General features: G+C 43.1%; 2 protein-coding genes across 5 annotated transcripts; both read left to right on the top strand.

The window, feature by feature from the left end:
* Positions 1–683: 683 nt before the first annotated feature.
* On the top strand, positions 684–23,023 carry TBC1D9B (TBC1 domain family member 9B). Of its 4 annotated transcripts, none has more exons than XM_027468571.3 (22): positions 684–937; positions 3,452–3,562; positions 6,548–6,666; positions 7,688–7,916; positions 8,523–8,781; positions 9,442–9,649; positions 9,786–9,998; positions 10,213–10,374; positions 10,968–11,118; positions 11,529–11,743; positions 12,491–12,608; positions 13,027–13,312; positions 14,019–14,148; positions 14,568–14,666; positions 15,489–15,557; positions 16,333–16,573; positions 16,956–17,021; positions 17,176–17,247; positions 17,661–17,711; positions 18,549–18,596; positions 19,645–19,751; positions 20,536–23,023. In XM_027468571.3, exons 1-22 carry the CDS (start codon positions 820–822, stop codon positions 21,226–21,228), a joined length of 3,765 nt encoding a protein of 1,254 aa, XP_027324372.1. In that variant the 5' UTR covers positions 684–819; the 3' UTR covers positions 21,229–23,023. The 4 variants fall into 4 exon arrangements, with proteins under 4 accessions (XP_027324372.1, XP_027324371.1, XP_027324373.1 ...); XM_027468570.3 differs by having other exon boundaries at positions 19,624–19,751; XM_027468572.3 differs by lacking the exon at positions 17,661–17,711 and having other exon boundaries at positions 19,624–19,751.
* A 481-nt stretch (positions 23,024–23,504) lies between these two features.
* MRNIP (MRN complex interacting protein) lies at positions 23,505–27,155 on the top strand. The gene is made up of 7 exons (XM_027468509.3): positions 23,505–23,644; positions 23,730–23,789; positions 23,871–23,968; positions 25,094–25,163; positions 25,472–25,602; positions 25,842–25,929; positions 26,451–27,155. Exons 1-7 carry the CDS (start codon positions 23,564–23,566, stop codon positions 27,024–27,026), a joined length of 1,104 nt encoding a protein of 367 aa, XP_027324310.3. The 5' UTR covers positions 23,505–23,563; the 3' UTR covers positions 27,027–27,155.
* The last annotated feature ends 279 nt before the right edge of the window (positions 27,156–27,434 follow it).

The raw sequence follows: 27,434 nt of genomic DNA, 5'->3' as shown, positions 1-27,434 counted from the left end.
GGACCCACCGCGGGCTTGAGTGCCGGCCATGATGGGCTCCAGATCTGACAAAGGAAAGGATCAGAATGAAGCCAGCAGCCGGGAGGAGGTGCAGGGTCGAGCCTGAGCCACCAGAGGTGCTCAGGAAAAGGGTAAATGTCCTCACTTCTCCCCAAAGCAGCGGTGGAACTGCCAACATTGCTGGAGGCTGTTCCAGGGCCAGGGCCACAGTGGGGGAGCCGCCATTTGGGGAGCAGGCCTCAGCCCCACAGAGCAGCCCGTGGAGCTGTGCACCAGTAAATTAGCGTGTACAATGGGAGAGAGCATTTAAATAACCCCTGTTAGTTAATGTCAGTGGATCCCACAGGGCTGCAGGGGGAGATTTTTCACCTGCCCGGTGTTAGTATGGAAGCATTAGCACGGCAAATTACAGCCAACCTGGCAAAGATCTCCCCAGTTCCCTACAGCACGGCGGTGAGGGCCGTGCTTTGTGCAGCACCCAGCTCCCTGCACCCGCTGAAGTGCCAAGAAGGGGCACCGGAGCGGCTGTAAATCAAGCAGCCAAACCCCACCGCGCAGCACCCGGGAGCGGGATTCGAACCCGCGACCTCCTCGCTGAGGAGCCTGCGGAGCGAGCCGCGGCGCCACGGCGGCCGCACGGCACCGCCCCGCTGCCGTGAGGGGCCCGGGCCGCCAGGGGGCGCCATGGCGGCGGGCGCGGCCCCGTGACCGGGCGGCGCGGAGCGGCCCGGCCGCTCCCCCTGCACCAACCCCCTCAGCGCTCCGGCCGGGCCGGGCCGGGCCCAAGCGAGCCGAACCGGGCCGGGCCGAGCCGCCGCCATGTGGCTGGGGCCCGAGGAGGTGCTGCTGGCGGGCGCGCTGTGGGTGACGGAGCGAGCCAACCCCTTCTTCTTGCTCCAGCGCCGGCGGGGACACGGCAAAGGGGGCGGCCTCACGGGTGAGGCGCGGTGGGGCCGGGGGCAGGCACGGCCCGGGGGGTGCTGAGGGGACGAGAAGGGCACGGGGGGTGTGGGGGATCCGGGGTGGGCGGCGTGAGGGGCTCCGGCCTTCTCCGGGACACCCCCGGGCGGTCCCGGCCCTCCCCGCTTGGCCCGGGAAAAATTGGGTTGGGATAAGGGGTTTTTGGGTCACTCAGGTGGCCTCGGGTCCTTGGGGTGTGCTTCATACACCCCAAAAAGAAAAAAAAAAGGTTTAGGTGGGGGAGAGCAAGGTGTGGTTTGTCACGAGCGTTGCTGTGATACTCGCAGGTCTCGCTGTGGTACTGGTGGGTATGGCTGTGGTACTGGTGGGTCTCGCTGTGGTACTGGTGGGTCTCGCTGTGGTACTCACAGGTATTCCTGTGGTGCTCCTACACATTTTGGGGACAGTCACGGTGCTGTGCGTGGACGGAGGTGAAGTCATGCAGCTGAGCGGTAATTGTGTGTGTGTGCGGCTGCCTGGTATCCCTGGCTGCTGACAGGGACCGTTAAATGAACGTCACTGTGACCAAGGCACGGTGTGAACGACAACAGAATTCCCTCAAACACCCCGTGTACGTGCAGAATGCCCGCACCGTTATGTAAATAATAAAAAGGTGCTTTTTACATTGGTTGAGTTACGCACAACCAGCCTCATGTGGTTGGCCCTGTGGACCAAATACAAAAAATACGAACTACAGAAGTGACACAAGTGATAAACATCTTTAGCGTATTTCATCTTTTTCACAATACTTAAAATGGTTTTGAACTACTCTCTTATGTAACGTGGTTTCTGTAATTTTGTGTGTGAGTATATAAATGTCTTCTGGAATTTCCCAGTCTCTTCACAAGGAGAAGTCACCCTTGGCGCTGTTCTGGACAATTAAACATTTAGACTGATCTTTTCTTAAGTGCTTGAAGCTTTGAGCCAGTTTACTTCTTGAGCAAGCTCAGCCCAGTGAGAGTCTTCTCCAGAGCCCCTGCGTGCTGGAAGCCTCATGACCTCCTCGCAAGAGCTGGACAGCTGCAAGTTAACATCTGGGAGTTAGAATGCAGATATTCAGCCAAGCTAACAAGTCGTTTAAATTGCAGTTGTACTCGAGTTCTTGTCTCCATGTCTTGTTACTGGCACACGTGTCAATACATATGACACATCGAGTGTTGTTATAGGAAGTATACAAAATGAGTTTTTAATCCATATTCTGCCAACAACTATACAGAAGATACCTGGAGCCAGAGCAGATCCTGTTGCATTGGGTGCATACGCATTTGTTTTAAGGATTACCAGACTCCATGTGGCTGTTCTCTGGATGATCATGTTATCTGTAGTGCTTCTCTTGAAGCAGGCTCAGTGCTATGTCCCTAATCTGTTGCTTGCTTTTGGGTAGCTGAGGGAGAGATAAAGGGGAGGAGGAAGCAAGTTTCACAGTGAAAGATACAGACGAGTACAATTTGCTCAGGCTCACCCAAAGCGTAGGGAGGATGGCAGGGAATTGGGCCTGGGTCTCCTGAATAGCAGACCAGAGGAGTAACTGTGCTCCCTCTCCCTGTTCAAAGATTAGAAAATGAAATAATGAAGATGTTGCAAAATTAATTTATGCTAAAGGTACTCGTAGTACATTATATAGAATTAATAAAGCAAAGTATCATCTTAAATATTTGATTTAACTAGCAAATTGATTTAATTGAAATGAATGGATTTGCTTTACGAAGTCTAGTGGCGGTCAGCATTTAGTGCTGAAAATGCCTGCCTTTTCATTTACCATATTAAAAAAATAACTTCTGAATTACCAAATTTTGGTTCTCTAGCTGCATTCTTTATTTAATTGAGGTACTTGCAGGAATGTCACTGAAACCTGAGAGTACCAGTTTTCTAGAACTATTTGATTCCATTTTGGAATGGACCTTGCCTTCTGTTTGCATAGTTGATGCTGAAAGATACAGTATTGAAAACTCTTTCGTGTTATAATTTAGTGGCTTAAAAATCAGGTAGTAGTAGAAGCTTGGAATTTCTGGAGACTTCATATTCTTGTGGCAATCATTTGGATTCAGTGATGAAAGATCTTAGAGGTTTATGAGATTATTGCCCACACTGAGGACAAAGCTCTGTTTTTCAAAAAGTATTTTTGAGACAAAGTTAATCTGAAGACGTTCCACTTTAACCGTCTCTCTTATTCGTCTGGACCCCATGGAAAAAATGCATTTAATTTCATTATAAAACTCTCCTAGGAAGGCAGAGGATCATAATGAGGTTTAGCAGATATTTAATTGCCATCTAAACTTCAGCCATTAACAGTGGGATTACCTTTGGTGGCTCATAGGTAATTTGCTTCCAGTGACTGGATTTATGTCTTTGTTTTCTTGACCAAGACCCATCACAGGGTGCATAATAGGAACACTGGTACTTTTCTGTAGTGTCAGTGATGTATTTTTGCTTAACCCAATTCTTTGGTTTGGTATTGCATTGTTTTAATTTCTGTATCTTTGCTTCCTAGGTCTCCTTGTGGGAACGTTAGATGTGGTTTTGGATTCCAGTGCCAGAGTTGCCCCGTACCGTATTCTGCACCAGACTCAGGACTCTCAAGTGTATTGGGCAGTAGCGTGTGGTATGTATTGATGTGACTCTTGTCAGAGGCTGGATTCATGTTATTCTATTCTCTGTTTTCTTCAAGTGATCAGTTACCCACATAGGAGTATTCTGTGACTGCTCAGGAAATTTTGGTGGGGCAGTGGGTGATGCCAGAAATGGCAAAACTTCTTGGCATTGTTTAAACTGTAGGTTGTGAACATAAGGCTCTGTGAAAGCTTCCACTTCTGCAGATGTTATGAAATTTGTATCCTCCAAGATATTGGTTTGTAGGGTCATAGAGGATTGCTGAGAAAATATAGCTGTGATGACAAAGATTGCTGTGGGATAATGAGTGCTGTGCCAGAACCTGCTTACCAGGAACACAGTACAAGATGGGAATGTGTAAGGTCATTCAAAGTGCCAAACACTCTTGTGGAAATCTTAGTGTTTTGATCCTTTTTTTTTTTTTTCCTTCTGCTATTTCTGGCCTGTAATAGATGTATAGCTATAGTATATCTGTAAAATATATTAATATATCTTTTTTAAAGCAGCAAGAATTCTTGGCCTCTTTTACTTGATAGATGTAACTGCTGCATTGGAATATTGTGGTGCAACCTTCTGGTATCCAGTAGTGAACTCTGCTTAAGGCTTTAAGTCCTACTGGTTGCTGAAAAGAAAATATCTTAAGACATATTTGTTAGAGTGGCTTTGTTTACAATAAGCATCTTCACTTCTCACTTTGTGGTTCAAAAATAAAATCTGAGCATGAAGTAATTATTTGCTAAGCCTACAGATGTTGAAACCTTGTTTTCCCTGTTCCCATCTTGTCCCCAGGCAACCAACAAAACATTCTCCCTTGCAGAGCTGCTTAAATTCTGCAGGAGAGAGCCTTAGAAATTGCTGTGTTCCACAAAAAAAAATCAGTTTCCCTTTTGACGAAGGAGGAGGCAGAGAAGAAGAAAACAGGAAAATAAGATGACAGAACAGAAACTGAATAGGAAAAAACAAACAAACAAACAAAAAAAAACCAGAAAATGTATTAGCCACACATGGTGCAAATCATTCTGTAGTACCTTGACACTCAGCAAGCGTGTTTTTGTACAATTTCAGTAGTGCATTAGCTGATATTCTCAATATTTCAGTTACTTTGAAGTAATGCAACATGGTAGAATGAGATGGGCTATGTAGCAACTGTATGGAATTTGATAAATTATTATACTAGAATAAATACATTATACTAATCCAAAGTACTATTTTTTAATCATATGATATATTCACATTACTGTCAAAAGAAGCGTACTGGCATTCACTTAAAGTTACAAAATTTACATGGTTCTCTAGCTGAAAAATGTCCATCTTTAATGTATGGTTTGTCATGTGTAAATACTAGTGGGAAGCATTCCAGTTATGCATGCAGCTTCAGCCTTCAGCACTTTGTTCTTAGAACTCTTTGTAGGAATTGCAGAATTTTAGTCATTTTGTGTATGTTACTCTAATGTTGTTCATAGAAAGACCTCAATTATTGAGACCTGTCTTTTAGCACTTTGTTTGCTCTCAGTTGGTGAGAGATGCAGGTCATGAAACAACTAGATGGGATTTATTCCCCCACCATTACTACTTGACTGTTGGCGCATTTGTTTTTTTCTTTGATGACCAAAGCATCCTGTAATTGATAATTCTGTGCTCTTAAAATTAGCCATTTAGTATTATTCAGAATTAGTTACGCTTCAAAAACAATGTCAAGTGGCTTGAATAAACATCAAGTAAACTTATACACAAAAGCAGAAGAAACTGTATTTGTTGTCTAATCCATTGACCTGTACACAGAAACTCAAACTCATAGTCCTGCAGTCCTCTGAGACAAGACAGCTTATTTGCTTCTAGTTTTTGGTTTCAGGTTTTGGAGTTATTTTTGCTTATGAAACCACAGATTAGCTGGGGTTTGGTTTTGTGGCCGGGTATCCAACTACAAACACACAAATATTGTTTCTTTGCTGAAGCAGCCTCTTAGATAAGAAAGTCAGGTAGAACAGTAGCTTTAGGGGACTGTTTGTTTCCTGCTGTTTTCTTCATTTCCATCATTAACCACATTTAGGGGTTTAATGTTCTAGCAGAGAATTTGAGTAGTGGGAGGCATGCTGTTAACATTTTTACATATCCCATTGCTTTTGTTTGAAACTTCAAAAGATGAATCAACTGGAATTTGGCAATGAGAAACTTACAAGTGTCTTTGACTTGCAAATTTTGTCTGCATTTAATGTTGTTTCTTATCTTAAAAAATTGAATTGCTATTTTATTTCTTTATTTCTGCATAAGAGAATAGAGTAATAGCCGTTGATAGAGGTGAAGAAATCTTTTACTAAATGTAAATCTCTGGAACAGTTAAGGGAACAAAATGTTAATGAAAGCAACTTTTTATAGAAGAGTTCATTAAAGTGGTTAGTGAGTGAAGCTTGTCCTCTGTGAACCTTGTGGGCTGTGTGGTTAAAGACAACTAACTGATACAAGTTTTGCTGAGACCTTTTTTTTCTTTAGGAAAGCAAAGAACATAGCATCTGACATTTGAATACTTTGGTTGCTTTTTGTTTTGTAATTGTATGTTCTGTGCTGCCCATGAAAAATGAAACCCCTTTGGAGGTGTAAAAAGTGTGATTGTTCTGAAATTTCAAGTTTCTTCTGAAAGTTCATTATTTTTATTCTAGACAATTAGGAATTAAGAGTACTTCTTGTCTGGAGCGTAACAATGCTTTTTGTCTGGGAAAAAACACTATTTGCTGTGTAATTGCAAATAGGATGATGTGTTGGTAGTGTGCTTATTATCCTCAGTGGCAACTGAGACATTTCATTAGACACATAATGGTGTGTATATAATATCCTCAACATGTATACAATTGATGTGTTTGATGTTTGATCACTGTTTGGTAATTATTAATTTACTGCTATAAACTTGGAGAAAAAAAAATAGTTTGTTCTAATTTTTTTTTTCTTTGCTCTTCCCTTCATATTTCACCCCTTCAACTAGGATCATCTCGTAAAGAGATCACAAAGCACTGGGAATGGCTGGAGAATAACTTACTGCAGACTCTATCCATCTTTGATAATGAAGAAGATATCACCACCTTTGTCAAGGGCAAGATACATGTAAGGGACATGTTTCCCTGAAGGACTTCTAGATTCTGATAATGAATAGGGAGGTGGTATGAAGAGCTTTTTACCCTTGGAAGGGAGGAAGCAAGAGCTCCATTGCAGAGCTTCAGATATACATTTGAAATTGTCATGAAATGCATACAGTGTTGTGAGCATGACATTACATCCATAACGCTGGACAAATGTTGGGGGGGGAGGTTATGGGCAGTAGATGTCAAGGAGCAGCCTACTTAGGGTAACTAATTAAAATCTAATCTCTTATTATAATTCTTGTGAACCTTCGACATGGTGTTAAACTAAAGTTGATCTAGGAACAAATATGGGGGAGAGAATTCTGGTTTGTAAGCAATGCATTTGTGTTCCCATGATGGTCTAGAAGCCATCTAGGATGTAAAGGAACTGAACCCTAACTTGCATGGGTGTTCAGACAGGTGTCTCTGCTTGTTGTGCAGTTAACACACTTCAGATGACCAGCCCACAGATTCTGCTGAATAGAAACTTAACGTGCGTTTTTTTTATTGAACAGAAGCAGTCTGAGGCTTTTCTAGTACTCTTGTCAGGTTTCTCTGTAGTTGCTGTGTGTCTGTGTGCGAGAGAGATTGTGGTAATTTGTTTTTCCTTCTGGCCGGTCAAGATCTGACAGCTTGCAGAGTTCAGTGCTTCCTGACAGATGATGATCTTCCTGTTGAAGAAGCGTGTTTGCAAGTGAAAGCAGACCAGTTCTCCTGCAGGGTGTTCAAAGTGTTACCAGACCAGCTGTGAGAAATGCAGTCAAATGTTAAACATGAACCCTAACTGCGTGTGTTCAGGAGCAGATCAGCTCGTAGACTCCCAGGCTATCTGACTGCTCCTTCTACATGTCTTTACTGTTTCTCTAGCTTGACAGGAGAAATGTTAACTGCTGTGTTGTGTTTCTTCTTTCTGTCTTCCGGATTGCTGCTGTGACCTTTAACTGTATATTCGGTCTGTCAGCAGACATCTCTTATCTCTGTGTCTCTCCTCCCATGTCCTTCAGGGAATTATTGCTGAAGAGAACAAGAATCAGCAGCCCCAGAGCGAAGAGGATCCAGGTAAATTCAAAGAGGCTGAACTGAAGATGCGGAAGCAGTTTGGGATGCCAGAGGTGGAGAAGTTGGTCAATTACTATTCTTGCAGCTATTGGAAGGGGCGTGTTCCCCGGCAGGGTTGGCTGTACCTCACTGTCAATCACCTCTGTTTCTATTCCTTCCTGCTGGGCAAAGAGGGTGAGTTATAAACTTACTAATTGTTTTCCTGCTATTTCCCATTATCTTTTTGATGTGGGTGATCTTTCATGGGGACTCTTTTTTTTTTTTTTTAAAGCTGAATGGTGTTTGTTTTTTTTTCTCTTTAGGAATCCTTTGAGCTCTGGCTCAACTTGTAGACCCGTTCTTGCACTTGTAGACACTTCAGTGAAGTTTAAACTGCCAGGTTGTGCACCTGGGCTTTTACTTCCACTGAATTAGAGAACCAAGCAATTTTTTGACTTTAGTGAGTTTTGTTTGAGAACCACCCAGTAATAACAAAACTTAAACCCCTGAGTACGAAGTTAACTTGCTAGAAAGAATTAAAACATGAGTAATTGTAGTTGAAAGCATTTAATAGATAGAAGAGTCCTTTGGAGCTGCATTATTTCTAGTCCAGCTATTCCTAAATAATATTTCCAAGTATTTTTTGAGAACCCAGAAAAGAATAAAGAAAAGGAATGTGCACATGTAAGAGGAGAAAAATACTGCTGCATGGAGAGCTTTCTTGCTGCTTGAGCTTCATTTCTGATTTTTGTTTAATCTCAAATTGTAATAGTGGCTTTTTTAACTTTTTTTTTTTTCTAGTGACACTGGTGATTCAATGGGTGGATGTAACCCAGCTAGAAAAAAATGCTACCCTGCTGTTCCCTGAGTGCATTAAAGTGAGCACAAGGGACAGCGAACTTTATTTTTCCATGTTTCTTAACATCAATGAGACCTTCAAGTTGATGGAGCAGTTGGCTAACATTGCTATGCGGCAGCTACTGGATAATGAGAGCTTCCTACAGGACAAGTCCCTCCCAAAGCCCAGGAAGCCTCTTAAGAACATCTCTGCACTAAAAAGGTGTGTGTTTCCAGCAGTGAGAAGACAGAGGAAAGGGGATTGTAATAATAAATCAGCATTACTGTGTAGCTCTCAGGTGCCCCTGGGTTTTTCTCACTCTAGGCAACGCTTCAGTTATTTCAGTCATTAGTCCTCTGCCTGTTTTTTTCCATCCCTAATTGGTATTGAATTCACATAAACCCTCATGTCTTTCTCATGCATGAAGGTACAGACTAGAGGCTCTCAGAAGGAATTTTCAACTTCAAACTACTAAAAATCATATTTAAAAAAGAAAGTGTGAAAGAAGAAAATGAAACTGGCCCCTTGGCCTGAAGTTCAAAAATTATAAAAATAAATATGTATGTTGCAAAAAATCCTTCCACTGGGGACTTTTCTTAACAGTTTCTAAATCTGATATAACATTTCAGTATTTCAGATTTGTGTTCTGAGATGCGCTTGCCTATTTTGTCTTGTATTGCAGGACATACCTTGTCAGTGAAGCATGTCTGAAGGCTGAAAGAGGAGTCAGATAAGGGTTAGCATCTCAGTTAGAGAAATGAATAGTAAGAATTCACAGCACAGGCTGGAGTTTGTTATTGTAACAAACACTTATGCTAGTGTTTGTGTGGGTTTTTCAAAGGAGAAAAAAAACTCTAGGGACTACTCTCTACTTTTCCCCAGAGACCTTGATGCTCGAGCCAAAAATGAATGCTACCGTGCCACTTTTCGGCTGCCCAAGGATGAGTGCCTGGATGGACATACAGACTGTACCTTGTGGACACCATTCAACAAGATGCACATTCCTGGCCAGATGTTTGTTTCCAACAACTACATCTGTTTTGCCAGCAAGGCAGAGGAGGCTTGTCATCTTATCATTCCTCTCAGGGAGGTGGGGATTTCTCAGTTTTGCATTACTACAGCCTTTTCTTATCTCTTTGTCTGCTTCTAGCTTTTGTGTCATGCTTTGCAGATAATGGAGATTCTGCTAGATCCAAATGTCTTCTGCCCTTGTCTTTGTCTTCTAGGTGACAATAGTTGAGAAGGCCGATAGTTCCAGTGTCTTGCCCAGCCCTCTGTCCATCAGCACTAAAAGTAAAATGACCTTCTTCTTTGCCAATCTGAGGGACCGAGATTTCTTGGTACAGAGAATCTCTGACTTCTTGCAAAGAACACCATCCAAGAAACCATGCGGCAGTGACAGGGAATGGAAGTGGAATTTGGGTGATCCTGGATGTGAGGTACTAAGGAAATAGGTGGGAGGCGCATTTTTGCACCTTTCAGGCAGACACGGGGATAGTTCTTGAAGGACAATATAAAGGAAAAGCCAGAACTGTAGCCACCTCTTCTCTACCACCTCTGTCTCCAGTCTGGCAGATATGTTATGTATGACTAACTTTACAACAACAGAAATACATTATGTTTTTTATCAAAGTAAATATTTGCATTTTCCAGGAAGTTCCAGAGTTGCCTTCCAGCAGCCCACTTGCAGTTAGCCCCCCGTCTGCTCTCAACAATCGACCTGTCAACTTCTGCGCAGGGGAAGTGCCAACAGCCTCCCAGGGACTGCTCAAACTTTTCAGAAGAAATTCTGAGGAGCTCTTGGGACCCAAAGGGGTAAATGATATTTTAACTTAAATCAATTAACTATAAATAGTGTATAGTAGGTGGCAGATTTCCTGTCCTGCTCTGAGACTATAAATGCATTTTCTCCCTAGCTTCTGTCACCTCTGCAGTATCACTGTCACCATGGTAGTGCTGCATAGATGTAACCTAACCATCAGCTTACTGTATCAGTACTGAGATACATGAGTAGAGGCTGAGAAACTTGTGTTACTGTGCTTGTGGGATACAAATTAGGATCTGTGAAGAACTGCTTTTCTTCAGATCAAAGCAGTAGAGAACTGGTATCTTGGCTTCCTAGACAGTCATCTTAGACCAAGGTTCTTGCATTTATGTAAAGATTTGCAAGGTGTAATATCATTGCTAAGCCCATGTTACTGTTGTGGAGATGACTTAAAGCAGGTCAGAACTGATTCAGAACAGTGTAGATTAGCATACACCCTTTTATTCAGCAGGAAGAAGAAAATCTTTAGGTGTCACAGTGCATTTCTTTCATGAAATGTAGGCCTGAGTACCCAGAAATCACCTGTTATGCAAATATAAAAATGCTTTGATCTCCTAAAATGGCTTTGTTTGTTCCTGTGCAGGCAAAGGAGAAGATGAAGGAAGAGTCTTGGAACATTCATTTCTTTGAATATGGGAGAGGGATGTGTATGTATCGCACTGCCAAGACTAGGGAGCTGGTGCAGAAAGGAATCCCAGAGAATCTTCGTGGAGAGCTGTGGCTACTTTTCTCAGGTAGGAGGATGTGAGAGATACTTTGGCAGCTAGCAGAAAAAAGTGTTCTGCACATCCCAAGGGAAAAGGTATAAATCACAGCACATTTCAGAAGAGATAAATCAGAAGTTAACTCCACATGAATTATACTTCGTGGTTGTCTTGGACAAAAATGCAGTGATTGCATTACTAATATGACTTTATTTATGAGTGTAGTAGCTCTTTGGTCAATTTTGTCTGAATTTCAGTTTTGGGACTTACACTCTAACCTGATGCTTTAACAATGAATTTGTTTCTATACTTACTTTCATGTCTATTCGTAGTTTCTGAGTTTGTGTAGTGCTTCCTGGATGCTTCTTCTCTGATGCTGTGAGCATAGAGCCTATATTTTGAAGCACAAGAAGTGATGCAGTATTTATTTGTCATTACAGGGGCTTGGAACGAGATGGTCACTCATCCTGGTTACTATGGAGATCTTGTGGAAAAGTCAATGGGAAAGTACAATCTTGCTACAGAAGAAATTGAGAGAGATCTGCACCGTTCTATGCCAGAACATCCTGCCTTCCAGAATGAGTTGGGAATTGCTGCCCTCCGGAGAGTCTTAACAGCTTATGCATTCAGAAATCCAACAATTGGGTACTGTCAGGTAAGAAGGAAGTCTTAGACTTATTAGCCCCTGCATGGTTACCATGACTGTATTGGATCTTTTCAGCAGTTCTTGGTTCAGTTTCAAGCTTTTCCTTCTTGCTGTGTATGTGGTGGAAAGAAGTGGTGATGTTGCATGGATCTCTTAATTATCCTTTGGATACAGCATTTATATAGATTTTGAACATATCCATTATGTGTGGTGACACCTTTCTTTCAGTAGTTTTTGTGCTAGAGCTCTCCTTACTTCAAGAAAAGCATCTCCTGGTTTCCTTGAAATAAGCAATGAAATCAAGCGAATAGTGATGCACATGAGCAATATATCACAAATGAAGCCAGTTGCTGTTTCGCAAACAGCTCAGTAGAAATTCAGATTTGTTTTGTGTATTTCTGTGCCATGAGAGGTTCTTGTTACATTGTTCTGTTACGATCAAAGCTTTTTCTGAAAACTCTGAGAATCATATATGGTCATGTTTATTAACAAAAGTGCTTGACAAAAAGTAGTTACATTATCTGCTGCCTTGCAGAGGAACTGAAACAGGAAGGTTAATTGTCTCAAGGTCACCTAGTGACTCAGATACCAGTAAAAGCTGGAAATAAATCTGACTCTCACTCCCACAAGACTGCTTTGCTGTAATCATGCTCTTTAAGTTTAGCTGATCTGTAATGACAGAATTTTCATGAACGTCTTCATGTTTCTCTCTCTCTCCCTCTCTCTCTGCCTGTATTTAATGCTGCCAACAAATAGGCAATGAACATTGTTACATCAGTGCTGTTGTTATACTGCAATGAGGAAGAAGCTTTCTGGCTCCTAGTGGCTTTATGTGAGCGGATGTTGCCAGATTACTACAACACAAGAGTAGTGGGTGAGTCTTTGTCAATATCATGCTGGATCCTGGATTTTCAGCTACAGTTTTATCAGAATCTCTCAGGAATATTTTGTTTCTTCAGAATTAGTTAAACGTGATGGGTTTTAAAGATGAAGCACAAGCCTCTTCCCTTTAAAGTTGCAGGTGTGTGGTGGAGGCATAGGAAAAGACGTCATGGGCTACCAAGCTAAACAAGGAAGATGGAGTCGAGAATAATCTCCATCTGTATGTGTTATGTTTATTGGGAACAGGGTAACAAATCTAAACAAATGTGTTACTTTTAGTTCTGATATTAAGAAGCTGATAGGAAATCAAAGTGAACTCATCATGTTTTGTTTAATAATTGATTAACTTGGTTATAGTACCATGACCTCACAAATTCGAGTTCTGACATTGTTCTTGTCTCTTTTCCCAGGTGCATTGGTGGACCAAGGCATCTTTGAAGAACTTACACGAGAGTATCTTCCACAGCTGTCAGAAAAGATGCAGGAGCTGGGAGTGATTTCTACCATATCCCTTTCTTGGTTTCTCACACTCTTTCTCAGTGTCATGCCCTTTGAGAGTGCTGTGGTCATTGTTGACTGTTTTTTCTACGAGGGCATCAAGTTTATCTTGCAGGTGTCATTGGCCATACTTGATGCCAACATGGAGAAGTTGTTACAGTGCTGTGATGAAGGTGAAGCCATGACTATTCTGGGCAGGTACCATTACTTGTTCTTACTTATAACTGAACGGTGATGGTACCCTTTTTAGTCATCATCCCTTTGTACCTTATAAGAGAGAGTCTTTTATAGTTCCCATGAATTCCATTACATAGCAGGTCATAGAAATTTGTCTAGGGTGAAACTTGAGCACCAGAGATGTTTGCTATTGCTTTCTGCAACAGCTGAAACAAATTTTCAGCTGAAGTATGAGCTGAGGAATCCCATATTTGCAGAGCTGTTTGTTTGGTGGCATACAACATTCCTGTTTCTCAGTTTGAATTTGAAATCCACAGGGTTGCTTATCCAAAATTCACAGAAGAATTCTAATCCACTATTAAGAACAAGTCCTGGCAAGAATGGCCTTCTTGTAACAGAAAACTTGATCAAGCAGATATTTCGCAAGTGTAGTAAATAAAAGAATTTCTTGTTTGAAATGTGAATCTGTCCTATTTACAGTAAGATCTTCAGCTTACTGCTGGGAGCCTGCTTTTGAAAAGAACAGATATCCCCAAAGTAGAGTGAAAATCAGTTGTCTGTCTGAGATGTTGAGGATAGCATTGTGGGTTAGCTGGGAAAAATTAAATTTTCCTGTGTGTTTACATTAATAATACAAAGGAGTTAGGGCTGATGCATTTAGGATACTACTGCTTTTCTTTAACACTAATCCTGGAGACTTGGATCTGTTTGTTTGTTTTCTCCACAGGTATTTGGACAATGTAGTTAACAGACAGAGCGTCTCACCCCCTATTCCCCACTTGCATGCCTTATTGACGAGTGGAGATGACCCACCACTTGAAATTGACATCTTTGACCTCATCAAAACATCCTATGAGGTCAGGTTCTGGCTTAGTTTTTGCCTAAGTGATTTTTCTCCCCTAAAATCTGGTTTTATACAGATGGAATTTGAACTGCTCGTAGCTCGAGGTGCTCAAGGAGTGCATGCTCAAGCCATTAATATTTTTGTTTGGTAAAAGTAGAGCCTAACATTTTTGACTATTGTGGATTCCAAAGAGTCTCTCCAGCACCAGTGGAGACTGTCAAAAATCATGAGGTATGCTGCAGAAACATGGAAGCATCCCAGTTCATTTCCACAGTTTTTTCTCACCTTTTTGCTGCTAGTAAAAGGTTTCTGGGGGTTCTAGATAATCTCTGAGGGTACACTACACTTGTTAAAGATCATGTAATTCAACAGGGATTATTTGTTCTTAAGGAGATGATGCTGACCTGGTCCGCTTTTTTTTTTCTTTTGTAGAAATTTAGCAATTTGAAGGCAGATGATATTGAACAAATGCGTTTTAAACAAAGGCTGAAGGTGATCCAGTCCCTAGAGGATACAGCCAAGAAGAGTGTGGTATGTGACTCCCAGATTAAATGAGCTACCAAATGGCATATTAATGCAATGCTTTAAGAATCAAGAAAGTTTGCTCTGTAGCAAACCTGGTTTTAAGTCACTTAAAGAATGGCACTTAATGTGAGAAATGGATTTACTGGCTGGAATAATGGATTTTCAGTTTTCTTGTTCACATAGGTCTAGTTAATCTAATAAAATGGTTTAAAGTCATTGGGCATGATCAAATTAGATACTTGGCATGGAGGGAGATAAAAACCATTTATAGGCCTCATAATAGTCTCCAATGCCTAAAACTGTCTGTTTTCCTACTTGCCTGTAATCTTTGAGAAAAATAGATAGCAGATAAGTATTTTTCTCCTATTTAGAGGGTATGCTAGCATGTTGGGGAATTTTACAGAAGGGTTAATGGCCAGAAAGGATTATTGACATCTATTGCAACTATCTCCCACGCTCCAGGTGGGGAACCTTGTCCATCTGTTTCTTTTGCTGTTGTTTTTGTGCATTTGAGTCAAATATCTGAAGATAGAAACAAGAGGGAGGGGCAACATAGGGTTCTCAGTGCTGCAGAGACAGGAAGTCATCAGTAAGTTTTTACTAGCTGCTTAAAATGTCAGTGGTTTCTGCTTGACCAGAAACTGTCTTCTTGACCTGTAATCCATGGTAATGGAAGGTATTGGAATAGTTATGTTTTCTCTCCTCTCTTGTGTCATATCTCATTTTAATTGTTTTCTTCTCTGCTTTGTTACACAGATTTTTCACTGAGTCATTTAATTTGTCTAGCTTTGAAATAAATAGCTCACTCTGTTTTTTCCCTAACTGTAGGTCCGAGCTGTGTCTAGTGACATTGGTTTCTCTATTGAAGAACTAGAAGAGCTGTATGTAGTGTTCAAGGTAAGAACCTATAGAAGCTATAGAGTGAGGAGGGGTGTGTTCTGACACAAAACAAATGTCAAAATAAGTAAAAAAGGAAGTAATGATTCTGTTTTTATTCTTGATCCAACTTGTCAGAAGCAGATGTGGGGTTCTGTTACATGTGGTGCAACTGAGACCGGCTCTGTTACGAAATGATTCTTGGGGAGCAAAGATGGTCAAACCAAGTTCACAGTATTTGAATGACGCTTATTCAGAGAACACAGTCAAGAGAAAGGAATGTCACACAGCACTTATGGAGCTAGGATTGACTTATACCTCAGTTTTTATTCTCAGGTTTGCCATAGAGTTGCTCTGTAAGTGCTGTGCCTCTGTTTGCCAGTGTATGTATTGTTAAAAAAAAAAAAAAAAAAAAAAAAAACTGATCAAACTTCATTTACCAAAGTCACTGCAAATTCAGTTCCACTCTGCTGTAGACTCAGAGTCCTAGTTCTAAAATCTGCTTTTTCCCTTTGCAGTAAATACTGAGTTTCATTTCATTCAAACCTGAAATAATCTTTTTTGTATTTTTCACTTAAATTTGTTCCATATAGTTTTGTAAAGTCCCTGTCTCTTCCTTCACATCATACTATTTTGTAGTGAAATAATGCTAGTAATAATGGTTGAGATAAACAGTGTGTCTGACATATCTCGTCTCTGCTTACTTGGTGCTATTTTTGAGCTATAAGAAAGTCTCCACTCCCATGGATTGTTGTAGTATAAAATAATCTGACCTATCAACCCTTTCCCTCCAAAGGCAAAGTATCTGATGAGTTGCTACTGGGGAAACAATCGTGCTGCAGCTGCCCGCCGAGATCAGAGTTTGCCCTACCTGGAGCAGTATCGCATAGACATGGAGCAGTTCAAAGAGCTGTTCATCAGTTTGACACCCTGGTCCTGTGGTGCACATACACCTGTGCTGGCAGGACGCTTGTTCCGGCTTCTGGATGAGAACAGGGATTCTCTCATTAACTTCAAGGAGTTTGTTACAGGGATGAGTAAGTGATATTTCTGGAGATCTTGGAATATTACAAAAAAACATTTTCTGTCCTCTTCCAGAGAACTAAAAAAATAAAGAGATGGTGATGTTTGCACTATCATGAAGGGAGGGTTGACAGTCTTACAACATGTTTAAGGCAGAACAAAAGATGCCTTTTTCCTGCTAGACAGTCTCCCATTTTGGGAAACAATACGTGGTAAACCTACAAGATGAAGCTTTGCTGGGGATATTTCTTTGCTGCTTCTGCAGAGAGCTTTATTCAGCTTAGCATTTCCTCATAGCATTAGAACTCATTCTGTTTTGAGCTTGTGTGCAGAGGGTGATTCTTTGTCCTAACTGCTGGTTTTTTTTACTCTTCTGATTTATTTTTTTACTTGCAGGTGGGATGTACCATGGTGACCTCACGGATAAACTCAAAATACTTTACAAACTTCATCTGCCTCCTGGTGAGTGATTGCTTCCATATATTGCTACTAGTGAGCATGGTCTGTTCTGACATGCAATAGAAAAGGGATGCCTCATGAGTTTTGCGGATGAAATGGGTAATGCCACTGTTCAGTTACCTTAGAGATCTTAACATTTCTTTCTCTGTGAGTACAGCTCTGAATCCAGAGGAGACAGAGTCTGCTTTGGAGGCCACGAGTTATTTCACAGAGGATGTTACAACAGAAGGTAATGCAACACTTTGTGCCTGTACACCTCAGTTTAGGTAGGAGTTGCAGCACAAATCCACGTGCTGTGAATGGTGATTTTTGCAAGGCATGGTCTCATGGTGGGCAATATGTTAAGATTGCCAGTGGTTTTGAGTTGGCTGCTGTTATTGCATGATGGGAAAGAAGTTTGGAGCTTCAACTGCTGAGCACCCATTTCATGCAGGACACAGCACGCTCTGAAGCACAGAGACAGCTGAGAAGGAGCAGTGTGCTTTTACCAGTTCCTGTCTCTCACCCTGATTTGGGTTTTTCATGCAAGTCTCATTGTCTCTCTTCTTGTTTTTGTTTCTTTCTCTGTGTTGTCTCTCTGTGGCCTTTTCTTCTGTTTTATCTGGGATATTGTCCCCTCAACCCCTCTTTCTTCTGCTCCAGTATCTCCTTTTGTCTCAGAGCTGGATTTCTGCCTGCCCTGTGAGTCTCAAGGTCAGTCCATGGATTATGTGCACACGTTGAGCATGGCTGTAATGCTGATATTTTCTGCCAGCACCAACATGCTATTTTAAATGCTCAGAAGTTGCTGCTGCTCCTCTCTCATGACATTCCCGCTGTGAATAAAGTATTTTAAGTAATAAACACACTTCAATATATTCTACCTATTGTGTTTCGACCTTGGCCAAAATAGGTTTTGTCCATGTTAAGTATGAATAAAGTATCTTGTTTGTGCTTAATGTTAACCAAAATAGAATAATGCTCCAAAAAAAAAAGAGTTAAATAAAAGGGGTAGTTGCACTGTTTGGTGCTAGATGGCTAACTGAATAAGTCTGAGCTCAGACAAGATTTCCTGTGTAGTCTAGTGACAATATAAGGAACCAGAAGTGAAATTCATAAAGTTAGACTCTGCAAATTACTGCCAAAATGTCTGCTCAGCCCATGAGTAATGGACAGTGTAGACATTAGTCACTTACCCTATGTGCTCAGTAGTGGATTAGTTTTTTTCCATTTGTTATCTTGCTTTGGATAACTGAACCTTTGTCTTTAAGCCATGCCATTGCTTAGGAGCCTTTTATGTCTGTTTCACCCTTTCTTTTAGAGTTCTGTCATCTCCCTCAGCTGTTTCACCCCCTTTTTCAGTGTGGCTTCTTTTTTTCCAGTTTATCCCAACACCCTCATGCTTCTGTCCTGTGGAAGTGTGTGATCTAGCTTCTGTTAAATATATCCATACATGATTTTAATTTGGATATGAGTTGCCTTATATTCTACATGTGTTGTGTTGTTGAAAAACAGATATTATTGACTTTTTAATAATTTTGTTATTTTTAGAAACCCCAGAAGACAAAGGAAGGAGAAATGACAATGGTCAAGAAAAAGGTAATTTCATCATAAAGACATTCCACTCTTGTTTCTTTCATATTATCATCTTAATTGTCCTTCGCTGTATCGTGGAGACCTTTCGAAGTGTCCCGCATGGACAGTGATAAAGTGGGATGTGAGCTACAAAGTAGCCCTCCTGCCTTACTACTCTGACTTTTTAGCCTACCAAGATCATAACATTTGAAAATCATGTTTGGTTATAGTTATCAACTAATAGAATTCATTTATTAGAAGTCAGGCTAATGCAGGAGTGTTAAGATTGCAGCCCAGAAGGCCAAGTGTATCCTGGGCTGCATCAATGGAGGTGTGGCCAGCAGGCTGAGGAAGGTGATTGTCCCCCTCTACTCTGCCCTTGTTGAGGCCCTTCCTGGAGTGCTGCATCTAGATATGGGGCCCCCAAAGCAAGAAAGATGTGGACCTGGACCTGTTAGAGTGGACCGAGAGAAAGGTCATAGTGATGATTAGAGGCTGGAGCACCTCTCCTATGAAGAAAGGCTGAGAGAGCTGGGGATGTTCAGCCTGGAGAAGAGAATACCCCAGGGAGACCTTACTGCAGCCTTTTAGTACTTACAGGGAGGTTATAGAAAAGATGGAGAGTGACTTTTTACACGGGCAGATTGTGATAGGACAAAGGGGAACAGTTGTAAACAAAAAGAGGGGAGATTTAGATTAAATGTTTGGAGGAAATCCTTCACTCAAAGGGTAGTGAGACACTAGACCCGGTTGCCCAGAGAATTTATGGATGCCCCATCCCTGGAAGCATTCAAGGACAGGTGGGCTGGTCTAGTGTGTGGCGTCCTTGCCCATGGCAAGAGGGTTGGAACTAGAGGCTCTTTAAGGTCCCTTCCAACACAAGTCATTGTGAAGATTACTGCTCTACTGAATTTTGTCAGATAAACCAGCAGAAAACAATGCAGCTTTCCTGATAGATGCTTTCCTGAGCTGTCAATAAAACTTGCTTCCAACACATTTTTTGCTGAGACGGGGTTCTCTTTGTCTGAAACCATTAACCACCTGGCAGTAGTGCCTTGGTCTTGTCTTGCAGAGGAGAAAGGTACCAGTCCACAGGACTACAGATACTACCTAAGAATGTGGGCCAAAGAAAAAGAGTCCAAAAAAGAAACTATTAAAGATCTCCCTAAAATGAGCCAGGTAAGAATTGAACCTGAAGGTTTCCGGTTAGATGACCGACAGCTTATCAGAGAATTCAGCAATATGTGGCAGCTATTTTGCCAGCATGCTCAGTCATTGCCAGTACATTGCCTTGCTCTTCTGGTCTGGTGAGCTTTAGAAGCCTCTAGTTCTAAACAGTTGTGTTTAATTCCTCAGTGGACATGTAGCTGGCTATCAAACTGCTTTATTTCCACCTGTCAAACGTGTTTGATTCTGTGCCTCCCGGATCATTTTTTCCTGTAAGACCTGCAATCTTTGTTTTCCCTCTAGAGCAGTATGTTTCAGATACGCCACCAGTCATACAAACTTGTTTGGCTTTTTGTTTTTACATTGCCTGAAGTTAAAGTTGCTTAGGAGAGAGCAAAGAATGTGGTTACAAGAGAGTCTAATGACTAGTGCCACCTTTTCTGTCTCTAATTTCCTTTATGGGTGCTTTTTATACCGGTTGGGAAATGTGTAGAAGCTGACCACAAAAGAGAAACAGGGCAGAAGTAAAGCTTAGATTTTCTCAGGTCATGTCAGTATTCTGTTCATCTGGCAGCAAAAATACTGCCAGTATTAAATTCCTAGCTGTGTCTCAATTTAGCCTCTAGAGCAGAGAGAGGAGTTTGCCTGTGTTTGGACTGTTCTGAATCAGTAAAAGTCACTACTTGATGGGGAGGCAAATAAATGAAGAGTCAGGCAAGATGGTGTCTGTTGTTTCATCAACCACTGTCAACTTTTTGCAGCCTTAAGTATGATTTTTGGTCTTTGTCTTTGAAAGGAACAATTCATAGAGTTATGCAAGACCCTTTACAACATGTTCAGTGAGGACCCCGTAGAACAAGAGCTGTACCATGCAATTGCCACGGTAGCCAGTCTCCTTCTGCGAATTGGGGAGGTTGGGAAGAAGTTCTCCAGCAGACCTGTAAGGAAGTCTGAGGACTGCAAAACAAACAGTACCCAAGATCCCGTGAGTGAAGAGGAGTCACCAACATCTGAACAGAGTCAGAATTCGGCAGTGGAGCAGCAGCCCCAAGCTGACCACGAGGACAAAACCTGCGGAGATCCTCAGCCTGAAAAAACCCAGCAGGAGAACCAAACGCTGGGAGATGGGTCAGGGGAAGGACAAGGCTCTCCTTTGCAGCTGCTATCAGATGATGAAACCAAAGATGATATGTCCATGTCTTCCTACTCCATGGTCAGCACAGGCTCCCTGCAGTGTGAAGACATTGCAGATGACACGGTCCTGGTTGGTTGTGAAGGTGGCAGTGCAGCTGCCAGGTACGGCAGTACCATTGACACTGACTGGTCAATCTCCTTTGAGCAGATCTTAGCTTCCATGCTGACTGAGACAGCCCTCGTAAACTACTTTGAGAAAAAGGTCAACATTCTGCAAAAGATCAAAGAACAGAAGAAGGTGGAGAGGCAGTTCAGTTCATCCAGTGACTATGAACTTTCCTCCGTGTCAGGGTGAACTCAAAGCAGTAATTGTCTTTGGGAAATGAAATGGGGAGGTAATGTGGCAGATGGCAGGATGGTTTGATATTTTGTGTTTGTTTTTTTTTTCTGTTATTGTTGTTCTTTAATCAGAGACCAGTAACTACACAATTACGATAGATCCTGATCGATAAGGGGCTTCAGACAGTGACTGCTTTCTGTAGGTGCTTTTTTGGCTACTTGGGCTGGCAGAATTAGATTTACATTCTCAAGAGCCATTAGAACCTAATAGCCCCTGACATACAGAATTACCACCGTAAATTATGCATGTCTGCCTTTTGCTGTCTTTTATTTTAATGACGTTTTATTTCAGACAGTAACTGCTCCTTGCCTGCCCTTGTTTGCTGTAGGTTCCTGGGTAACTTGCACAGCAGATGCAGCCTGGCTTGAAACCATGTTCACATCTGGCTGCAGTCTGAGAGCTCATGCAGTGTCCTCAAGTGCTATAGGACCCTGACCTATAAATAAATAGTCTTGCAAGTTCTTCTTCAGTGCTGTTCTGTGACCCAGCAGCTATAATGCAGATGTGCCCCACTGCTCCCAGCACCCTAAGATCTAAACACACATTCTCAGATCTGCTGGTTTTTCAGATGTGATTTGGCACTTTCATAGCAAATGATAACTTTTTTCTCATTCAGCATTCAGGAGACGGTTTTGAGATAAACTTGGTTTTCTAGATTTTGCTTTTCTAATTCGTTGAAAGACACTGTTTTCAGTTTGTCTGGGAAGCCACAAGCTCCTTGACTTCAGTGCAGAAGTAATATTAAGTCAATCAATGGGCCCTTGACAGTTGTAAGGAGGAGGGAGTATGTTCCTGACATACAAGTCAGTGAATCAGCCTCAACATTGCAGATCTGTGGCATGCTGGTCTGCTGGACTTTCCCTGTTGGAGCAGAAAATATTCATTTTCTTGCTGAGTCTCTTTTTTTTTTTTTTGCTAACTAACCATGGGTCCAATTTTCAGAAAGACTCCTAAGAATACTGTGATCAGTCAGCCCTTGCAAATGCTGGGGGTAGGAAGGTTTGCAGGAGCGCTGTGCCACCTGCAGCTGCTGAGTGTGTCCCTTCCGAACATCTCGTGTACAAAGTGTCTGACCACGGACGTGCTCGTAGGAACTGCTGCACATCAGCGGGCGTTTACACCTGAAGAAGAAGAAGGCAAAGCAGTGTGGTGCTCTGCCATCAGCCCGTTACGGGAAACCCGAATAGACTAGATCTCTTTCCAGTTAAGGAGATTAAATAACTGGGAGACTGAGCGACTGCTCTCTAAATCGGCAAAGCCCAGAAGAAACTAAGAGTTAGCCTTCTGGTAGCAGGGCATCTGCTCCGAGGAAGGAGAATTGATGCTGTCTGTACAGCTGAATTCATCTCAGTGCACAAGCATCTGCCTCGAAGGGCCAGAGCGAGAGATGCTGGTGCTCAGCGAGAGCAAACCCTGCACTGAGGGCAAGGTTTGCTACAGCTTCTGGCTGGCATCGGGAATGCAAAGGCTGGGAAGGACGCGTGTGGTCGGATGTTCCCATTTAACACTACTCGGTGTGCTACTCAGTGTTAATCCCCCCTCGTGACGTTCTCTCTGTGTATTCACAGCTCGTACGTATTTCTTATTTTCCTGCCTCCTCTGTCCTGTATCCGGAGAGCAGCCATGAGTAAAACCGCTTTTACTAATTATTCAGTAATTTATTGTAATTTTTTAAAAGTCCAACTACTCCATGTGATTTTACACTGTCTGTCTGACCTGTCATGTACTCAATAAACGAACCAGAACCCGATGGGCATCCTGGGCTGCCTTTTGTTTGTTCCCTGAGCTCCTGGAACGGTGCTTGGGCCTTGTCCATGGCAGTAACCTTAAAGGGCAGACTCGGTGGGGCTGGAGCGAGCCTTTATTGTCATGCTGTGTACTCACTTGCTGTGACTTTACTCACTTTTGGGTGGCTGGAGTGAATTTTTATCATTTTCTGTATTTATTCATTGCGTGGCGCACGCTGTCACCAGCTTCAGGGTGAGAGCTCCGGCTCGGTGGCTACACAACCAGGAGCTGCTTTCCTCCAGGAATAAGGTGACAATGCCCTAATTAACAACCGTGCGCTAATTAATGACCGTGCCCTAATTAACGACCGTACGGCAGCGTCAGGCTGCCAGGGCTGCGGCCCCTGGGTCTGCCTCCATGGGGGGGGGTTGTGGGCGGGGCTTCGTGAGCTGGGGGCGTGGCTTAGTGCTTGGGGGCGGGGCTTAACGGACAGGGGGCGGGGCTTGGGGAGCGGACCCAAGCGCGGGTGGCGTGGTGACGTCAGCGGAAGTCGGCCGTTGCCATGGCGACGGCGGGCGGCGGGATGGCGGCGCCGTGCTGGGTGCTGCGCTGCTGCTCCTGCCGCCTCTTCCAGGCCCAGCAGGTGCGGCCGGGCCGGCACCGGGCACCTGGGGGAGGGCAGCGGGCACCGGGCAGCGTCTGATCCCCCTTTGCTCCCCCCCCCCTAGGCCAAGCGGAGCGCCAAGTGGAGCTGCAGCGTGTGCGGGCAGCGCCAGGCCTTGCTCAAGGTGAGGGCCGCGGCCTCCGCCCCCGCCGGGCCCGCCCCCCCCCGCTCTCCGCGCTGCCCTCCGCGCTGCCTCTCCCCGCAGGTTTACGGCCGGGGGTCGGGCCGGGACTGCAGGCACCACGTCCAGAAGTTAAACTCGCTGCAGGGAGAGGCGGAGGAGGCGATCGCTCGGACAGCTCGGTACGGGACGGGGGGGGGAGGCCGGGGCACGGCTCACACGGCCGGCAGCCGGACAGTGAGCACCGCAGGGGGCTGGGCTGGGTGCCGGCCCTGTCTTCCCCTCCCTGTAACGAGCGGCTTGTTCATTTCGTGGCCTGGCATGCTTCTTTTAACAAGGGGCTTCTTTTAATAATTTTAGTTGGTCGTTAGTGTGTGTTCATCATGCTTTATACCCACTGAAATACACGGAATAGGGCTTAGTTTGCTTTTCTGAAGTTGCACTTTCTTATGTACTGTCTGAGGAGCCAGCTGGCAGTGCCCATCCCTCAGGCTGACAAGCAGTGCAGCTGCGGGCACCCCGGGGAGAAAATCCTCCGCTCAGCTGGCACCACCAAACTGTTGGTGTTCAGGGGTTTCACGTGGTGGGTCTGCTGAGTAATCCCTGCCATCGACAGAAAGAGCAAAAAGTTGGATGTAATTCCTGCTGGGCTGAAAAATCTGAGTAGCACTTTCCTGTTTATTTCATTCCTGAGTCTGTTTATGAATTGCCTAATCTTGAACTGGTCTTGAACTAGTACCGCTTCCTTTTCGCTGAAGGTTATTTTCAGAAATCAGTCAAAGCTAGTTATGTAACTTAGCTGTGTATATGCAGTGCTACTGGGTTAAGCTTTGGGAGGAGAACTCTGTTTGCTTCATCAAAAAGAGTTGGTGTTGCTTTTCCCAAAACATTATGAAATAACTTCCCTTTTTACTTGCTTGCTTGGGATATAATTAGGGGTTTAAGCTGTTGTCCTGAAAGATATGCTGTTATATCTGTAGTTATGATCAATTAAAATTTCCCATTTCATGGTTAGCAGTTTTAGATCAGACTAGCTACTCTGTTTGTATAGGAGAAAGGCAGGCTACACTCTAAATTTTTTCCCAGTATTTGGGCAATGTATCCTGAAAGTCTTTGACATCTATGATCTGCTTTTCTATATTTTTTTGTTTTTTTTTTTCCTGATAGGCTTCCTACCCAGTGTTCCTCTCCATGCTTTCTATCCAATGTCTTTTGCTATGACTAGATGATCTGAAAAATACAAATAAGCAGACTAATTTGTTTATAAGCTGGACAAGAAACTCCAGCTGCAACTCTATCTCTCTTAGGTGCATAGAAGAATCTGTAAATGACAACGAAAAGACAGCAGCCCATGGTGAAGAGAGTTCAGTCCAGCAGGTAAGATACCTACAAAGCTGAAGTACGTACCAACCCATGCTGACCTCTGGGTGAATCAAAGAGAAGTTTGTGATCCCTTTATATTGGTTTATGCAGCTGAAATGACCGTGTATATGATCAGGCTCCAGCAGAGAGACAGAATGAGATATGTACAGAAACTCTCTGCTCCAAGATATTGAACCTGGGGACAAATTACAGAAATATATCCTGGCCTGACTTTTCTTTTGAGGCATTCTGTATGTACATGATAATGCCAAATTTTGAGAACCTTGTATTTTGCTATTTTTAGTAATTCTCTAACGTTGTAGGAGGGAAGGGTAGAAGTCAGTCGCTGGAGTAAGTATCTGGACAAGGACAGTGAAGATCAGGAGGAGGAGGAGGAAAGTACAGAAGGGCAACAGTTCTGTTCCTGGAGGAAGAATGCTGTAGAAAAACAAAGGTACAGAAAGAATTTTTTTTTTTGGTAATTCCTGCCTCTGAGTGATGACACTTGGTTTGGGGATGTGGGAAGTATTTCATCTCTGGTAGCTGAACAAAGTACAGGCTGCAATGGACTGCTTGATTTAACCTTTTTATTGCTAGAAGTATGCTTTTTCTGAACACTTCTGGTGATTTGTTTGTGTTAAAATTCACAGTGAAGCTAATGGGTCCTCTTTGTGAATGTTTTTTTTTGGCCAGGAAACAGCAGAAGAGATTCCTCTACAGTGATGTTCAGGAGCACTCAGAGGAAAATGGAGCTTTCCAGCTTGCCTACCAAGCCAAAAAGGTTAAAACCTCTTAGGTATTTTAGCTGTAGAAGATGCTTCCTACCAGTAAATCAAAACAGTGTTCCCCTTGCTTCTTTTATGTCACTGCAGTTTTGAAGTTCTATAAGTCTTCCACCGCTCACCTATTTCAATAACCAGAGAGGTGAAGACAATTGTATTGGGTGTTTCTCTCTGAAAGGTTTTACTCAGGCAAAAGCCATGCCCTCTTGTGTAAGCTAAAAGTGGCTGAGCCAGATTCCTCCATCAGCACAGCTGCTCTCTGGGCTGTTTTGCCTTTGAGCAGCAGCACTTGTGCAGCATGCAGTTATTGAGGTTACTGTGATTATTTGCCCTGCTAGGTGACTTGACTCTTCACAGCCCAGAGTTCATGGCCCCACCCAGAGCACTATACTCAGCTCTGCTTCAGAGTGCTGGTGAAAACTTAAGTATATTTGAAGGATGAGAGTGCTCTTTCTTTGTCTGCTTCTGTGAAGCTTTACTATACATGCTGGATTTCTAACTAAGCTCTTTCTTGTTACAGCACAAGAAATGTTCAATAACCGTTCCTGATCAAGGTGACGGAGATGCTGTTTCTGCAGACAGTACAGTACCTGCTGTCTGTCAGGCTGTAGTGCCACAGGAAAACACACAGCCCCCAACTGCTTGTACCAAACCCTCAAAGTGGGAAAAATTTCTTTCGTGTTCTGACCATAGTGAAAATGCTGCCAGGGTCACCTTGTCACCACAGGATGGCAGTGGAACGTTGGGACAACACAGCACCACTGCAGTAAGTACGGCCACTAGATACTCAGAACAAGCTCAGAGTGCTCTACCTCCAAATACAGGTTTTAAATTTAAGAAGTCCAATACCAGCACTGAGCGGCTTGCCTTAGAACCACCTGGCAGCATGCTGCCCAGCATCAGTTGCTCCCAGGGGAAGGGTGCATTGGTCAAAGAACCTCAAGGCCAGTTGCTATGGGCTGGAACTGGTACCCTTGAAGCTGCTACAGGATCCCCTACAACCAGCCCTGTTAATCATAACACCAGGCCTAAGCCTAACAGCATTTCTCATGAACACCTCTTCTGTACTGGCGAGGAGTTTGATGATGATTTCTGAGAAATTCTGGCACTTCCAGCATTGCTTTCATTTTTGTATGTCCAGCATATGTTTGGTACATTGAGTACTGAAGGAAGAATTTGAAGTGAAGGGGGCTTTAATTGCACCATTAAAGTTGTTTAAATGCTGTACAGGTGTCTTGTGGGAAAAGACTGCTCCAAGGAGCAAGTGCTGGGTTTGTATAATGTTATCTAGCAAGAATCTTAGAAATAAGAATGGAAGTAGGTCAGCTGGGGGAGGGAAGTGGAACAAGGAGAAACCTCCAGGTCTCTAAGGATCTCTGACCAGCACAAAGAAGTTCTGTGACTAACTCTCCATTGTGAACTCCAACCCTCTTCCCTTGTTCTGCCTCTGTTTAGATCTCCCATAGCAACCTTTTCTTCCAGAGCTGCAGAGCAGGCTTCAGAG

This window comes from Anas platyrhynchos, chromosome 14, assembly GCF_047663525.1.
Source record: "Anas platyrhynchos isolate ZD024472 breed Pekin duck chromosome 14, IASCAAS_PekinDuck_T2T, whole genome shotgun sequence".
NCBI classification, from domain to species: domain Eukaryota; kingdom Metazoa; phylum Chordata; class Aves; order Anseriformes; family Anatidae; genus Anas; species Anas platyrhynchos.
The sequence above is the reverse complement of the archived record's forward strand: the minus strand, read 5'-3'. Positions and strand labels throughout refer to the sequence as shown.